Below are 17,459 nucleotides of genomic sequence, written 5' to 3'. Positions count from 1 at the left end.
ATCTTGTTTCATACCGCTCATTGAAAAATATTTCTTGTTGGAGTGTATGTATTCTGTTGAAAAATTCAGTATTATATTTTGATTGATTTCTTTCGTAGGGAGGTATAAGGCGGTGCAATTAACGATACATACTGTTAGTGAAGTGATTTTATGAGTTTAATAAGCATTTATTATCAGCTAACAGCTTGATTGAATTATTCGTTCTTACGCTGCATCTCTTCGTTTAATATACTTACTAACACATTTGTTATGCAAGTTGAATTTTACACAAATGTTAACTAATACTTATTTATTTCTCGTATAAGAAGTATAAGTAATCATGTCTAGGTTTAAAGAGGTAAGTAAACGTCTGGTGAAAAAGTAGATAAATGAAAACAAAAAGAATCATTGCATTAATTTGACAGTTATCTTTATTTTTAGTTTGCTTGCCGTTTTATCAAAATGATAGGCGACAATTCTTACGTTTTACATTTATATTTTGTATCTTATAAAAATATATATATATGTATGCATATAGGTATATATATATATGTATACACCGTATTTTGTAATTAGCAGAAAAAATGTTAATTTTGTACTGCTAAAAATGATTTAAATAACAAATGTATTTAAATTAATTATTAATGTGTTAAGGCTGAAAATAAATACTATGGCAATACTTATGTCTTCTGTTCTTTAATTTAACAATTCGAATTTTTTGCATCGTAAGATACATAATTTTGCTTGTTAAATTTCTTTGTACGAGACAAGACGAGACAAGCGCTCCGTAGTTTCTGCGCTCCAGGCCGACTACCTGGTGAAACTCGACTTCCAGGAGAAGGCTCCGTAGTTCCGGCTGTCCAGGTCCTCCACCCGGTGAATTTTGACATCCAGGCAAACCGCTCTGTAGTTATGGCTGTCCAGGTTGTTGACCTGGTGACTTTTGACCTTCCGGACTGATTTTCAAGTTTACAAGTTTAATTATTGAAACGTTTACATTTCTGACAATAATTACGCACTCCATCTTTCCTGCCAGTCCGAGATTCCAGCGGTGAGGCGCTTCAATGGCCAGTTAATAACTTCACCATTTTGCGATAATTGATGAAAAGTAAATTTTTCATGTACCGTCCGAATGTGAGTTAAAATACACTCGAAATTTTGAAATCTTCGTTAGTTATCTCTCAGTAAAAAAAAAAACCGCTGACAATCAACGTTTAGCTTGAAAATTATCGTATTTCATTGATTTAAAAAAAAGTATGTTTACTTTTCCCGATCTTTCATGTAGCAGCATTTAAAGCACCCGGTTTCCACTTTGAACCAACATGAAAGATATTTTTTCTCCATCATTTGATTTTATTCTTGACCTTTTTTAGGTGTTACTTGAAATATTTAGCTACATAATTATTAATTGCTTTCGGTTTTTAACCATTTGTATATGATAATAGTACAAAATAAATAATTATAATCAACTATTTTCAAGTGAACCTATGACAAAAAGCTATGTTACTATTTTTGCGCGTTGAGTGTAACATTTTTATAATATTTAATGGCAATTGTCATTATATGTCATCTGAAGTTTTTCAAACTAGTGTTTTGATGCGTTGATCGCAGCGTATTGGGACTGCGCCCGATCGAATTCTCTCGCAAAATTACGGCGGAATAGTGCACGAAAGAATTTATTACAGCACTTTTCAAAATCGCGAAAATTCTCGCCAAAAATGCAAAAGGGTTAGCCTTACTTTTTCTTCATTTTTAGGGCCGAAAATTTATGGTCTCAGATTCGATTCAAATGACCCTTTCCTAACTAATTGGACCCTCAGGAACTCAGAAAACGCAGCGAAAAGAGCGTAGGACCAACAGGAGAGAAATGGCGAGTGAAAAAGCACCTGCTGAAAAACTTCGAAAACACAGGTTCTCGTTTTTTGGCTGTAACTTTTGATGCGTTGATCGCAGCGTATTGGGACTGCACCCAATCGACTTCTCTCGCAAAATTACGTCGATATAGTGCGCCAAAGAATTGATTCCAGCACTTTTCAAAATCGCGAAAATTTTCGCCAAAAACACAAAGGGGTTAGCCTTACTTTTTTTTTGGGCAAAAAACTTTTGGTCTCAGTTTCGATTTAAATGACCCTGATCTGTCCAATTGGACCCTCAGGAATTCAGAAATCGCAGCGAAAAGAGCGCAGGACCAACAGGAGAGAAATGGCGAGCGAAAAAGCACCTGCTGAAAAACTTCGAAAACACAGGTTCTCGTTTTTTGGCTGTAACTTTTGATGCGTTGATCGCAGCGTATTGGGACTGCACCCAATCGACTTCTCTCGCAAAATTACGTCGATATAGTGCGCCAAAGAATTGATTCCAGCACTTTTCAAAATCGCGAAAATTTTCGCCAAAAACACAAAGGGGTTAGCCTTACTTTTTTTTTGGGCAAAAAACTTTTGGTCTCAGATTCGATTTAAATGACCCTGATCTGTCCAATTGGACCCTCAGGAACTCAGAAATCGCAGCGAAAAGAGCGCAGGACCAACAGGAGAGAAATGGCGAGCGAAAAAGCACCTGCTGAAAAACTTCGAAAACACAGGTTCTCGTTTTTTGGCTGTAACTTTTGATGCGTTGATCGCAGCGTATTGGAATTGCGCCCAATCCACTTCTCTCGCAAAATTACGTCGATACAGTGCGCCAAAGAATTGATTCCAGCACTTTTCAAAATCGCCAAAATTTTCGCCAAAAACACAAAGGGGTTAGCCTTACTTTTTTTTTGGGCAAAAAACTTTTGGTCTCAGTTTCGATTTAAATGACCCTGATCTGTCCAATTGGACCCTCAGGAATTCAGAAATCGCAGCGAAAAGAGCGCAGGACCAACAGGAGAGAAATGGCGAGCGAAAAAGCACCTGCTGAAAAACTTCGAAAACACAGGTTCTCGTTTTTTGGCTGTAACTTTTGATGCGTTGATCGCAGCGTATTGGGACTGCACCCAATCGACTTCTCTCGCAAAATTACGTCGATATAGTGCGCCAAAGAATTGATTCCAGCACTTTTCAAAATCGCGAAAATTTTCGCCAAAAACACAAAGGGGTTAGCCTTACTTTTTTTTTGGGCAAAAAACTTTTGGTCTCAGATTCGATTTAAATGACCCTGATCTGTCCAATTGGACCCTCAGGAATTCAGAAATCGCAGCGAAAAGAGCGCAGGACCAACAGGAGAGAAATGGCGAGCGAAAAAGCACCTGCTGAAAAACTTCGAAAACACAGGTTCTCGTTTTTTGGCTGTAACTTTTGATGCGTTGATCGCAGCGTATTGGAATTGCGCCCAATCCACTTCTCTCGCAAAATTACGTCGATACAGTGCGCCAAAGAATTGATTCCAGCACTTTTCAAAATCGCCAAAATTTTCGCCAAAAACACAAAGGGGTTAGCCTGAGGGGGCCATCCGAATCTAGGCGTGGGCTTTATGCGCAAACTCTATTCGCGGTAATAATGTACGGCGCTCCGGTGTGGGGGGATGTGGCGAGGTCCTCAAAGTACATCCAGCGAGTAATTACGAGGTGCCAGAGAAGGATATGCGCAAGAGTAGTTGCGGCATATCGCACGGCCTCCTTCGTGGCCGTTTCGATGCTGGCCAGGACCCCGCCACTATATCTAGTGGCTGATGCGTACAAGCGCACATTCGATAGAGTGCGTGAACTGCGGTCGACCAGGACGTGGTCCCAGAGCATGGTCAGAGTGATTAGGGAGGAGGAACTGCGCGTAGCCCGCGAGCAATGGAGGGTGGACCTCGGAAGTGCGGGGCTCCCCAGCGAGAGGTTGAGGTTAGCTATCCTAGCGAACTGGACGGGATGGTTCGACAGGGCACACGGGAGCATGACTTTCCGTGTGACCCAAGTCTTGACAGGCCACGGGTACTTCGCGGATTTCTTATGTAGAATAGGGAAGACGGAGAGGCCGACCTGCTGGTACTGCCGGCTGGAGGAAGACACGGTGAGCCACACGGTGGAGGCGTGCCCCGCGTGGAGAGACGAGAGGAATGCCCTAAAGCGCGCCGTAGGGGAGGATCTGACACCGCCTGGCCTGATCAGGGCTATGGTAGGGTCGAAAGAGGGATGGGTGGCGGTGGCTAGCTTCGCGGAGCGGGTCATGACGGCCAAGGAACAGCGGGAGCGGTTACGACAGCGAACGCGGCGCAGCGTGCACCGCGCGACCCGCTTGAGCGGGAGAAATGGGGGTGGTTCGCGTGTAAGCGTGGGCATGACGTAGGCTCGGACCTACACGGGCAGGGGTCCAAACGGATTTGCGGGACGGGACACCGGTCGACCTCAGCCCGGTCCTTTGGGTCGGGGTCGTGGTTCGGGGGTGGAGGGGAGAGGAGGGGTGCAGGGCAACTTGGAATCTGGTGCCAGGATAGGTGAGACGCTAGGCGGTAGGGTGACGTTAGGGTCGTTCCGGCCTTGCCCCCTCTTCTTCTTCTTCTTCTTCTGCCTCTCTCTCTTCGTCCCCCGGCCCGGGGACGGCGGATGTGACGGTCGTGCCGGATCCATCTTCCCCCGGATCCGCAAGGGCAGGGCGCTCGTTATCGCGAACATCGAGCACCGAGTGGGGGTCTCCATTCGCTTGACAGCTCCGTTAAGCGGAGCTCTCGTCGTAGCGGCTACAGAAGATGCCCCACCAGCGGGCAGGGTCGTCCTTCGCAAGAGGACACTGAGCGTAGGATTCAGCGCGGTGGAGCCGGGAGGCGCAACTCCCGGATAGGCGTTGAAGTAAGGTCCGCGCGTAACCGCGAAGGTGCCGGGGGGATCCCTGAGGTTATGCCTCGCGCGGTTCCGGGGAGTCCCCCCTACTCGTACCAGAGTGGCCGCTGGTTTTTTAGTGGGTGCGAGTCCCACACTACCCTGAAGCTTCTTGCGCGAAGCTCCAGGGTGTGCATAAGGCATTTTTACCAGCGTTATCAAAAAAAAAAAAAAAAAAAAAAAAAAAAAGGGGTTAGCCTCACTTTTTTTTTGGGCAAAAAACTTTTGGTCTCAGATTCGATTTAAATGACCCTGATCTGTCCAATTGGACCCTCAGGAACTCAGAAATCGCAGCGAAAAGAGCGCAGGACCAACAGGAGAGAAATGGCGAGCGAAAAAGCACCTGCTGAAAAACTTCGAAAACACAGGTTCTCGTTTTTTGGCTGTAACTTTTGATGCGTTGATCGCAGCGTATTGGAATTGCGCCCAATCCACTTCTCTCGCAAAATTACGTCGATACAGTGCGCCAAAGAATTGATTCCAGCACTTTTCAAAATCGCCAAAATTTTCGCCAAAAACACAAAGGGGTTAGCCTGAGGGGGCCATCCGAATCTAGGCGTGGGCTTTATGCGCAAACTCTATTCGCGGTAATAATGTACGGCGCTCCGGTGTGGGGGGATGTGGCGAGGTCCTCAAAGTACATCCAGCGAGTAATTACGAGGTGCCAGAGAAGGATATGCGCAAGAGTAGTTGCGGCATATCGCACGGCCTCCTTCGTGGCCGTTTCGATGCTGGCCAGGACCCCGCCACTATATCTAGTGGCTGATGCGTACAAGCGCACATTCGATAGAGTGCGTGAACTGCGGTCGACCAGGACGTGGTCCCAGAGCATGGTCAGAGTGATTAGGGAGGAGGAACTGCGCGTAGCCCGCGAGCAATGGAGGGTGGACCTCGGAAGTGCGGGGCTCCCCAGCGAGAGGTTGAGGTTAGCTATCCTAGCGAACTGGACGGGATGGTTCGACAGGGCACACGGGAGCATGACTTTCCGTGTGACCCAAGTCTTGACAGGCCACGGGTACTTCGCGGATTTCTTATGTAGAATAGGGAAGACGGAGAGGCCGACCTGCTGGTACTGCCGGCTGGAGGAAGACACGGTGAGCCACACGGTGGAGGCGTGCCCCGCGTGGAGAGACGAGAGGAATGCCCTAAAGCGCGCCGTAGGGGAGGATCTGACACCGCCTGGCCTGATCAGGGCTATGGTAGGGTCGAAAGAGGGATGGGTGGCGGTGGCTAGCTTCGCGGAGCGGGTCATGACGGCCAAGGAACAGCGGGAGCGGTTACGACAGCGAACGCGGCGCAGCGTGCACCGCGCGACCCGCTTGAGCGGGAGAAATGGGGGTGGTTCGCGTGTAAGCGTGGGCATGACGTAGGCTCGGACCTACACGGGCAGGGGTCCAAACGGATTTGCGGGACGGGACACCGGTCGACCTCAGCCCGGTCCTTTGGGTCGGGGTCGTGGTTCGGGGGTGGAGGGGAGAGGAGGGGTGCAGGGCAACTTGGAATCTGGTGCCAGGATAGGTGAGACGCTAGGCGGTAGGGTGACGTTAGGGTCGTTCCGGCCTTGCCCCCTCTTCTTCTTCTTCTTCTTCTGCCTCTCTCTCTTCGTCCCCCGGCCCGGGGACGGCGGATGTGACGGTCGTGCCGGATCCATCTTCCCCCGGATCCGCAAGGGCAGGGCGCTCGTTATCGCGAACATCGAGCACCGAGTGGGGGTCTCCATTCGCTTGACAGCTCCGTTAAGCGGAGCTCTCGTCGTAGCGGCTACAGAAGATGCCCCACCAGCGGGCAGGGTCGTCCTTCGCAAGAGGACACTGAGCGTAGGATTCAGCGCGGTGGAGCCGGGAGGCGCAACTCCCGGATAGGCGTTGAAGTAAGGTCCGCGCGTAACCGCGAAGGTGCCGGGGGGATCCCTGAGGTTATGCCTCGCGCGGTTCCGGGGAGTCCCCCCTACTCGTACCAGAGTGGCCGCTGGTTTTTTAGTGGGTGCGAGTCCCACACTACCCTGAAGCTTCTTGCGCGAAGCTCCAGGGTGTGCATAAGGCATTTTTACCAGCGTTATCAAAAAAAAAAAAAAAAAAAAAAAAAAAAAAGGGGTTAGCCTCACTTTTTTTTTGGGCAAAAAACTTTTGGTCTCAGATTCGATTTAAATGACCCTGATCTGTCCAATTGGACCCTCAGGAACTCAGAAATCGCAGCGAAAAGAGCGCAGGACCAACAGGAGAGAAATGGCGAGCGAAAAAGCACCTGCTGAAAAACTTCGAAAACACAGGTTCTCGTTTTTTGGCTGTAACTTTTGATGCGTTGATCGCAGCGTATTGGAATTGCGCCCAATCCACTTCTCTCGCAAAATTACGTCGATACAGTGCGCCAAAGAATTGATTCCAGCACTTTTCAAAATCGCGAGAATTTTCGCCAAAAATGCAAAGGGGTTAGCCTTACTTCTTTCTTCAATTTTTGACTAAAAAAATTTAGGTCTCAGATTCGATTTAAATGACCCTTCCCAGACTAATTGGACCCTCAGGAACTCAGAATACGCAGTGAAAAGTGCGTAGGACCAACAGGAGAGAAATGGCGAGCGAAAAAGCACCTGCTGAAAAACGTCGAAAACTCAGGTTCTCGTTTTTTGGCTGTAACTTTTGATGCGTTGATCGCAGCGTATTGAGACTGCGCCCAATCGACTTCTCTCGCAAAATTACGTCGGAATAGTGCGTGAAAGAACTTATTCCAGTACTTTTCAAAATCGCGAGAATTTTCGCCAAAAATGCAAAGGGGTTAGCCTTACTTTTTCTTCATTTTTAGGGCCGAAAATTTATGGTCTCAGATTCGATTCAAATGACCCTTTCCTAACTAATTGGACCCTCAGGAACTCAGAAAACGCAGCGAAAAGAGCGTAGGACCAACAGGAGAGAAATGGCGAGCGAAAAAGCACCTGCTGAAAAACTTCGAAAACACAGGTTCTCGTTTTTTGGCTGTAACTTTTGATGCGTTGATCGCAGCGTATTGGAATTGCGCCCAATCCACTTCTCTCGCAAAATTACGTCGATACAGTGCGCCAAAGAATTGATTCCAGCACTTTTCAAAATCGCCAAAATTTTCGCCAAAAACACAAAGGGGTTAGCCTTACTTTTTTTTTGGGCAAAAAACTTTTGGTCTCAGATTCGATTTAAATGACCCTGATCTGTCCAATTGGACCCTCAGGAACTCAGAAATCCCAGCGAAAAGAGCGCCGGACCAACAGGAGAGAAATGGCGAGCGAAAAAGCACCTGCTGAAAAACGTCGAAAACTCAGGTTCTCGTTTTTTGGCTGTAACTTTTGATGCGTTGATCGCAGCGTATTGAGACTGCGCCCAATCGACTTCTCTCGCAAAATTACGTCGGAATAGTGCGTGAAAGAACTTATTCCAGCACTTTTCAAAATCGCGAAAATTCTCGCCAAAAATGCAAAGGGGTTAGCTTCACCATTCGATCAAGAATACAAAGACAGTTGCCCCCATGGGCTTAGATGTGACAACCGAAAATTGCTTCGTGAGATATCTCAACGGTAGAGTTGAGAACCTATCGCAGAACATCAGAGAGTTTCCGATTTCGACATGATGCTGGCTGCATTCACCTTCTGAGTAACACAGTCTTCGCAATGATAAGCCCAAGTTAGTACTTGGCCTGAGTGTACTTACCGACTTGTCGGTGACACAAGAAATTAATAATGAAAATAAATATCTTTCAAAATTCGTAGCAAAACAGTAATTTAATTAAAGTATAGGTATCCGAGAGAAGAATGTATACATAGATCATGAATAAAAATAGGTCAGATGTAATAATGATGCAGAGACCAAAAAGTATATATGTACATGCAGTCCATGTACGTCATTGATATAAATGATTCGTTTATGATCAATACGTGATGCAAACTATAAATTTTATAATCTTCTAGGAAACATATTAGATTATCTACTATAATCGGCTATAATATGACAGTAAAAGAATTGTTCGTTTCGATATGGGATACAATTCGACACGCAATCTATTTATCCCATAACATTAATATTCGTAATTAGGAGTAGGAATAGGAGTGGGATCAGGAGTAGGAGTAGGAGTAGAAGTAGGAGTATAGGAGGAGGGCAGGGGCGGGAAGGGTAGGGTAGGGTAGGGTAGGGTAGAGTAGGGGGTAGGGTAGGGTAGAGGGGGGGGGGGGGGTAGTTCAGGGTAGGGCTCCTACTCCTACTCCTACTTTATTCAATACTTTAGAATGATATACACCGAGCTCAAATCCTCGTCCTGCTCGTCCACCTTGTTCTCCTCGTCTTTCTTGTTCTCCTCCTCGTCCACCTCCGAACACCTCCGAACACCTCCAACCACCGCCAACCACCTCGGGTTATACCTTGAATAGTAATAAATATTCTCAGTCCAAGAACACGTCAAAAATATTGTGTGAGGATTTATATGATCAATTAATAAATTAATATATTAATAAATTTTATTAGCGCATTCACAGCTACTGAATTTATGTTTGCCCGAAAAATGAATTGAAATAATTTATTGTAAACATGACAAGTTTAAAAAATTTTAGATAAAATATAATCAACATTGCCACCAAATATTATAAAATTGTTATACTCACCATGCACAAATCCTCGTTCTTCTCCTCCTTGTCTTTCTCCCCGTCACGCTCGATCACCCGCAACCACCACCGACCACCTCCAACGACCACCGCTAACCACCTCGGGTAATGTCTTGACTAGAAATAAATATTTTAAGTATTAGAACACATCAACAATATTATGTAAGAATTAATTTCATTTTTTTGTTGACAGATTTTACCAAGAAAATTATGAGAAAATTGTAAAAAGTAATAGAACTTTCATCAGCGCGTTAAGAGCTATCGAATCTGGGCTTGCGCGAAAAATGAAGTGAAATAATTTACTGTAAACATGACAAGTTTAAAAAATTTCAAATAAAACGTAATTACCAACGCCATTAAATATTATAGAAGTGATTCACTCACCGTTCAGAAATCCTCGTTCTCCTCGTCTTCCTCGTCCTCCTCCCCCTTGTCCTCCTCCTTATCCACCTCGATCACCTCCAAACACCGCCATCCACCACCAACGATCACCCCTAACCACCTCCGACCATCTCTTACCACCGCCAACCACCTCGGGTTAAACCTCGAAGACTAATAAATATTTTCGCTATCAGAACACATCAAAAATATTGTGTAAGGATTAATATAATTTTTTTACCGACACATTTTACCAAGAAGATTAAGAGAAAATTATAAGAAATTGTAGAAATTTCATTAGCGCATTGATAGCTCCTGAATTTGTGCTTACGCGAAAACTGAATTGAAATAATTTGTTGTGAACATGACAAGTTTAATCAGAACTACGGAAAATTAGTCCTGAAGGTTAAAGGTCACCAGGTCAAGGATCTGGACCAGCCAGAACTACGGAGCGCTTGTCCTGAAAGTCGAGTTTCACCAGGTAGCGGACCTGGAACGCAGGAACCACGAAGCGCGTGTCCTTAAAGTCGATTTCCACCAGGTAGCGGACCTGGAGCATAGAAACTACGGAGCGCTTGTCCTGGAACTCGAGTTGCACCGGGAAACAGATCCGGCGTGCAGGATCCAGGAGGTAGAAGAACCCGATACTCGAAATCTGCGGAGCGCGAATCTCATGCGTCCGCTCTACTGCGCGGTTGTTTCCAGACTGAGGAATTCGGCTAGCTGATTACTATAGATATTATGACGTCAAGAGAAAAAAAAATTTTGGGTGACGTCACTTTCTGAACATCCAAACTTTGGTTTCGAACTTTGATACTATGTATGATGTATGGTGTATGATGTACGATGATATGACATGATGTATAATGATTTTAGTTCTTACATTTCAGACAAGAAATACGCATTTCATCTTTTCTGCCTATTCCAAACTCAAGTGGCTAGGCCCTTCGGTGGTCAGCCGTTGACTAAAGATATATTCTTCGGTTAACGGGTCAGCTAATAACGCTGCCGTTCTGCGACAGTTGGCTGATAAAAATTTTCGCTCGTACCTTTCAAATGTTTGTTAAAATACACTCGAAGTTTTAAGAAGCTTCGTTCTTCTCTCCCTATCAAAAAAATAAAATAAAATATCGCCGACAATCACCTTTTTAGGTCTTTAAATCAGGACACTGCGTTAAATACTGTCTCATATACGGAGCATCCATTTCAACTCGTACAAAATTAGCGCATCCGTGATGCGTTACAGTTACTCTGAATTTTTTTCCATACGAACACATTTCGGTTGGCGGTGGACGCGGTTACGCGTCTTCTCACGGGGATGATCGAGCTGATCGACATTTCTAAGTCGCAGTCGGTCACTCACATCACAAATCGCTCACAAAAATTTACCCGAGGGTATCCGTGTTCATATTCTGCAGTCAACGCAGATAGTTTCATTTCTGATCGATCTCCGTCAATCATCTGCATAGATACCTGATTAAATTCCGCAATTGACAATATACTTATGAATATACTATATTTATCGCAAAGATTTGTCGTCATCTTATTAAGTATTTAGGAATGTGTAGATTAGGCGATAAATTTAATTGACAAATGTACAAATTTTGTGAATATCGATATACATACAATATGGTGTGTATACGAATATAAATGCAGATGAACCGGTATTCACTAGAGTCTCAAAGCCTCAACTACCGTAAATTGAAGAAATTTTTGCTGAAATTGGAAATTGACCATCATTACCGGCAATGAGTCTATATAATTGCTACAAAAATCCATTTACTTTTGTGTTAAATCAAGGACTGAATATCCGGAGCTAGAAAATTCGTTGAGATATCAGAAAAGATGGCGGCTTTAGACGTAGATTTTTATTAGAATTTCAAAAATCGATTTCATCGGTTAAATATCAACATATTACAGCTTTTTAAATTACAATTTGAATTCTCTGCAAGTTAGACTTAAGCTCGTAATTAAATGTTCTGTAATGCGTATAAAATAGTTACGAAATCGGATTTTCCTATAGTTTAATCAGCGTAAATTCCGGTAATAAATAAAATATACAAACTATAAATTATGAGCAACTGCTACGTTTACGAACAAAGCGATACAGATATTTAGTTTAATTGAAGTGAAATACAGCAGCGATACTGTGGTGTGGTAATATCACGCGTGGAAGTAATAGAAAACTTGGAATGACCAGTAGAAAGAAAATAAAACTATTTTATTAACTGCGCATTTTAGGTCATTTATGTCTTCAACGCCTTGTCATTCGGTGAGCATTGTATTGTTTTCCAAACCGGTGGAATATTTGATGCAGTCCCGCTGTTTATACTATTTCAAAGTAATTCATCATTCAGCGTTATCACAGTTCGTTTCACCGATTACTTGACCAATCCTTTTGCAGACAAACCCTAAAAATACGCTACACCACACCTTAATCAAATCATTAAATTTAAATTAGTTCCCTAGCCTGATTTTCTGCTTTGCATATTCTTCACTGTACACTCCACAGTAGGTGCTCTTGAGGGATCTTCGATTTCTTTATAGATGAAAATTACAGTTGGTCTCGTTTCTCGTTTTTTTGAGGATTCGTTACAGCGCTCAACGGTATCACCTCCGTACTTTGTTGAACGTTATTGTTGTTGTTTGTTGGCTGTGATCGAGTATTATTCGTATTTGATCGATGACACGGAGTGCTACCACCTCTCGCCATTTTATAAGCTCCCCGTCGGCTAGATCCAACTCCGCCTGGGCAACAGAAAGTCGTTCGAAACTCCTTACGAAACTTTCCTATAACATACAGATTTTAGGAATTTAATTAACACGCATCAGTGGCGAATAAAATGTTTTGAATAGCTTATTCTGGGATCGATTTATCGTTAATATAGAATTGGATCGTGTATAATCTATATCGTAAGACCTCATCTGGTTGGTCGAAAAATATTGTTTCGAAAAAGTCGTGTCTTTGTAATAGTGATTATGAACCTAGTGGTACAGAGTAAAGTTTGTGCGTAATGTGGGTCAGGGCGATAAATCACAAGGGGGGAAAGAATGGGATCCGAGGATCTCATAAAACCGACTGAATATCAAATTGAAGAGACTATTTTGTCTCACCTAACATCACAGTGCAATTTTTCAATATAAATTTGCAGGGCGAAAATTTTTTGCCTTATCGATTACTTTTTCCAGCGTCACGTCATTGTTCCGCCAAGATTACGATGTCCAATATTGATAAAAACTCGCAGAGATCAAAATTGAATTCTGAAATTGGTGAAAACCGATCGCTGCTACGGGAAAGTTGAACAAAAATTTTCAGTCTGGTTACCGATAAGTAATTGGTTTATTTTTATATTATTGGTACATTGTGGTATTCATTCTGTTAGTTTTTCCAAATTGTCAGATTTATCTGAGGTATTTAATTTATCCAAGTAGTAATGGCACAAAATTTACTATCCAACACGAAGCAACGGTTTTACAATAAATATTCCATTGAATTTTTTTTCCTCCCGGTAAGTACAAATACCAATAAGTTTTCATACAGTACAAATTATTTTATTAGCATCGGAGAATTAACGGTCTTTCGAATGTTACGATCTATCCAGTAGGTGGGGTAGAATTAAAAATTGAATATCCATTTCGTCCGATCACCACACGTGGGTCATGATCAAGATTCGACTACAGTTACACATCATACCCTATTCTCTTCAGGTAATTCTATAAGCGGTAGTCACAATTGTTATAATCTATAAGCAGCCGAGTAACACCGAAGGATTCATATACGACGATATAGTTTGCTTTTTCTTTCAATACCTTAGCGTAATACTTCCCCATAGTATTTGTACAAAATTATAAATTGCATTATATTTATGTGTGGTATCGTTGTACCATATAATAGGTACTCGTGACTTTACCATTAGTTTACATTTAATGTTTATATCAAGTAAGTGCAATATTCATAATATATATGTACAAGTCGGGGATTTTAGAGCGCTTCTCAATAATCACGAAAATAGACGACGGGTGATCCAGCTCATCGATCCCGGTTGCAACCGTTTTTATTTTATCCCCATCTCCACGGATTTTGCAGATTTTCTGCACTAAGGTTCGTAAGTTTACTTTCGTAATTTAAAAAATCGTAAATGTCGATCATGATTTATGCTATATTATATACAGGGGAATTTCATGCATACATATTACAATACATGTACGTATACATCTGTTCAATTTGGTTTCGAGATTTTCATCAAGAATCACAGCAGTATAAATTTCGATAAAATGTTTATAATTACAATATCACTGTTATTACCGTGCTCCCGATAATTATAATAAACTTACATTGATTTTTTATTTCTTTATTTGAAAAAATAATAAGGACGAGAATTATTTTATGCAGGTAGATGAAGTTAAGAGTCGTTCATTTCATACTGCACGTAAAATTCAACACACAGTCTTAAGTTTTGATCAATTGACGCACTGAATGCCCGTAAAACTAATTACAAGGGCTTTGTTAAAGTTTCCGTAATTTGTATTAAAAATTAACATCTTTATTAATATATGTAATAGATCAGCTGAAAAAGAGTTACGCCATTTCGGTATTTTAGAAAAAAAATATAAATATCGTTTCAAAGTCTTTCAAGTATTAAAATTCATTATAATCTGGATAAGAAGAAAAAAAAATAAATAAATAAATAAAGGTGTACATTTTAAACACAGCGACAATACAAAATTTCGTCACTGCATTATACGCATTTACAGTAATGCTATTTTAACATCTGGCTAAAAATTCATACACCTATAATAATATTATACATATCAACCGGTGGTCAAACATTGATAGCAATCAATGAATACACGAGGATAAGCTCAAAGATATATTTAGATTTTGACTGATCAAAGATCAGTTGATCGTTGGAATTTAACGATCGTTACTTTTCCTCCCTCCGACTTCGCTGCAGCAGATTCTTTGAAACTGCTCGACGCAGCGCAGGCTCAGGTATACGATCTGTAGGTAAACTCTATCCTGCAGGTACCAAGACTGGAAGAAATCCGCCTCTCTGCTGGTCCCGCATTTTCTTCGACAGTTTCAGGCTCCATTCGACTTTCGAACGAACGCTTGGCCCAGGTGACGCGTCGCACTGATTGCGAGGGTCAAAGGTCACGCCGATTTTGCGAAAGCCGATAACCGCTCGGTATCGTTGGCCGACGACTCACACCGCCGTTCTCGTTGTTCGGCGAACAGTCCAGGAACGTGCGACGAAACTCCTGCCGGAACTTACCTGGAAACGAATCAGAAATCCATCGTTGTCAGCACCGTCGATTTATTCACGATTTATTACTTACGGAGTGTTATCGGGAGTCTAATTCTAATCGGACGTAGGCTGATCGATAATGTAATATATGTATACGTATAAACCGTGATTCTTGATAGTGGATGTATATGTAACATTTGTTTGCCAGTCCTCCTTGGATAAAACGATGCATTGAAAAATTGGTTTTAGTTTATTAACCACCTTTTTCATTCCCAACGCAAATTGGAGTCCGGGTACGATGTGGGAATTAATTGTGGTATAAAACGGCGTACAGAGATCCCATTTCAAACCCATTATATACGGCAAATGTGTGCGTAGTCGTATCATGAATAATTTTCGTGTTTGGACGTAAATATGCAAACGGGACAAAACTTTGACCCTCTTTGCTTTGTACCGAGGGAACCGACGTACAACCATTACATTTATGGCTATTAATTATTTACCGTGGGTGCAGAATAATAAAGTTCAGGACGATAATATTCATAATTCATTGATTTGCACAGCGTTATGATTATACCTTGATGCTCTTGGTATGGAATAACTTTTCCAAAATATTCTACCATACTATTGATCATCCGTTCGTAAAAAAAAAAATCGTTTTATACACCTGCCAGAGACAGTCATGGTACCTAATTCTCTTCCACCAGAAATGGAGATCTATCTTTGTTATACATTTTTTAGCTCTAATCTTTGAACCCATCATTTTCGCGACCGGTAATGGCATTCCGAATTCAAATGCTCGCGAACGCGTGCAAATGGGTTCTCTTATATATTCTTCAATGTTCTGGAAGAATTTTGAGGGAAGACAATGATCGGCGATCTTTAAATGAGAATGCGAGATGGTTGATAAAAAGGAAGAAAAGCGATAGGAATAATGACTGGTTGAAAAGTGATTATAATTTTACCCTCGCCGCACATCGTGCAGTGTAGTGAACTTTACCTCAATCAATTTTGTCGTCTCGGGGTATATTTGCTCCGCACACACTCTTCGCGTGTATGTTAATATACAACCTTACACCTATTATATTTAACTTTCGTCCAATGCGCACGAATATTCCACAGACTTATGAACGTGCTAAAGATATTCGTACGTCTATCTAGGCATATGCTTAGGAGATATGTGTCATATGTGCGATGCCAGAACTTGCAGGGTGTCGCAAATGAGTGATGAACTGAATCTTTGATCTCCACGGGCAACTTTGGGAAAATGCAATTTTGTCGTGCTGCATTTTTGACATCTTCATTAATCAAGCGATACACGTGTCTTTCTTGTTGTAAAGCGAAAATAAGACGCTGCAGGAGGATTAAATACGATAACGTTACTTTGAGCTGGCGATATCGTTACCCACGCTCGGTGATTTACTTACCGCTCATAAAGTTGTAGATGAGAGGATTCACTGCGCTGTTTGCGTAGCAGAGCCAATGGGCCAGCAAACTGATAGTCTTCGTCGTCTGGTTCGCCTTAACTTCCACTGTATACCTGCAATAAAAACTGACGTTAAACCAAACTGCATTGAACAAATTGCAGTGTAGAACGTCTGAGAGACAAGCGTTATTGAATTTTCTCTTATGTACAACAGGAATGGAAATGATTTTTTCTATTCGCTCTAGCTCGTGGAACGGTTCCTAGACCATTGGACACTTTTGTTCGTGAATTTTCAATTACTGCGCGGTGGCACGAACGAAGCTCTGTAGAATCTGGTACAAACGGCTCGACTTTCAATTAATTTTTCCGCAATGTCTGACGGCGAAATTTTATAAAAACTATATTTCACGACACAACGGCGCGGAGTCCCGCGCTATCAGGGCTTCAGCTTGGATAAATATACGAGAACACGTTTGCTCCTTAAAAACTAATGGGGCGAGTTTCTAAATTCGTGTTAAGTGGGTTATACATGTTCTAGATTAACGTATACAGACGACTAGCGGCCGTTCAACGACATGAATCGATGAATCAGAGCTAACAGAATTCCAAAATCGACATATGGATGCGGAAATTAAATCAGGAAGGTACTGGACGTACAGTCAGATCGAAAAAGTGGTCGTACAAAAAACGTGATGAAACAAAGGCTTGTATGGTCTCATTTGAACTCATCTGGTTACATGTAGATAACTAAAAACTTAAAGACCTGGCTATGTTAACAAATCCACAGAAACAACATTATTCTATCATTTTTCATCGAAAAAACGACATTGCTTGTCAGATTTTAATGAACCATAGCTCATTTCACTGGTAGACGATTTAGGAAAGCAAAGCTTAAGAAGAAGCTTCTGTAAGCCCAAGAAAAAATCTGTCTAGCAATGATACGTTTTTTACTGTATAACGTATTCATTTCACTTTTTAGGTAAAAAGACGAGAAGAAAAAAGAAATATTAGGTCAATGTGATTTCA

The 17,459-nt window shown here is 42.3% G+C and overlaps 3 protein-coding genes and 1 long non-coding RNA gene across 8 annotated transcripts in view; 2 read left to right on the top strand and 2 right to left on the bottom strand.

Annotated features, from left to right (window-relative positions):
- The first annotated feature begins 3,455 nt into the window (after positions 1–3,455).
- LOC124299658 (uncharacterized) lies at positions 3,456–4,232 on the top strand. Its single transcript, XM_046752927.1, has one exon. The coding sequence runs from the start codon at positions 3,456–3,458 to the stop codon at positions 4,230–4,232; it is 777 nt and encodes a 258-aa protein (XP_046608883.1).
- Positions 4,233–5,355: 1,123 nt separating this feature from the next.
- On the top strand, positions 5,356–6,132 carry LOC124299657 (uncharacterized). Its single transcript, XM_046752926.1, has one exon. The coding sequence runs from the start codon at positions 5,356–5,358 to the stop codon at positions 6,130–6,132; it is 777 nt and encodes a 258-aa protein (XP_046608882.1).
- A 2,847-nt stretch (positions 6,133–8,979) lies between these two features.
- Positions 8,980–9,844, bottom strand: LOC124300180 (uncharacterized). The gene is made up of 3 exons (XR_006907165.1): positions 9,765–9,844; positions 9,381–9,492; positions 8,980–9,140 (listed from the first exon to the last, which is right to left on the bottom strand). It is a non-coding gene; the product is annotated as an uncharacterized LOC124300180 (long non-coding RNA).
- Positions 9,845–11,611: 1,767 nt separating this feature from the next.
- The window catches only part of LOC124300178 (orexin receptor type 2-like), a 62,035-nt gene continuing 56,187 nt past the window's right edge, over positions 11,612–17,459 (bottom strand). For 4 of the 5 annotated variants that reach the window (XM_046753928.1, XM_046753929.1, XM_046753927.1 and 1 more), the window contains 2 exons: positions 16,435–16,547; positions 11,612–12,548 (listed from right to left, as the gene is read on the bottom strand). In XM_046753928.1, the coding sequence (XP_046609884.1) occupies positions 12,313–12,548; positions 16,435–16,547 (349 nt within the window). In that variant the 3' untranslated portion in view covers positions 11,612–12,312. Of the gene's footprint in view, positions 12,549–14,415; positions 15,035–16,434; positions 16,548–17,459 lie in introns of those variants that run through there. The other variant, XM_046753931.1, reaches the window with a different exon arrangement.

This window comes from Neodiprion virginianus, chromosome 3 (genome assembly GCF_021901495.1).
Source record: "Neodiprion virginianus isolate iyNeoVirg1 chromosome 3, iyNeoVirg1.1, whole genome shotgun sequence".
NCBI classification, from domain to species: domain Eukaryota; kingdom Metazoa; phylum Arthropoda; class Insecta; order Hymenoptera; family Diprionidae; genus Neodiprion; species Neodiprion virginianus.
This window is presented reverse-complemented; position numbering and strand designations above follow the sequence as displayed.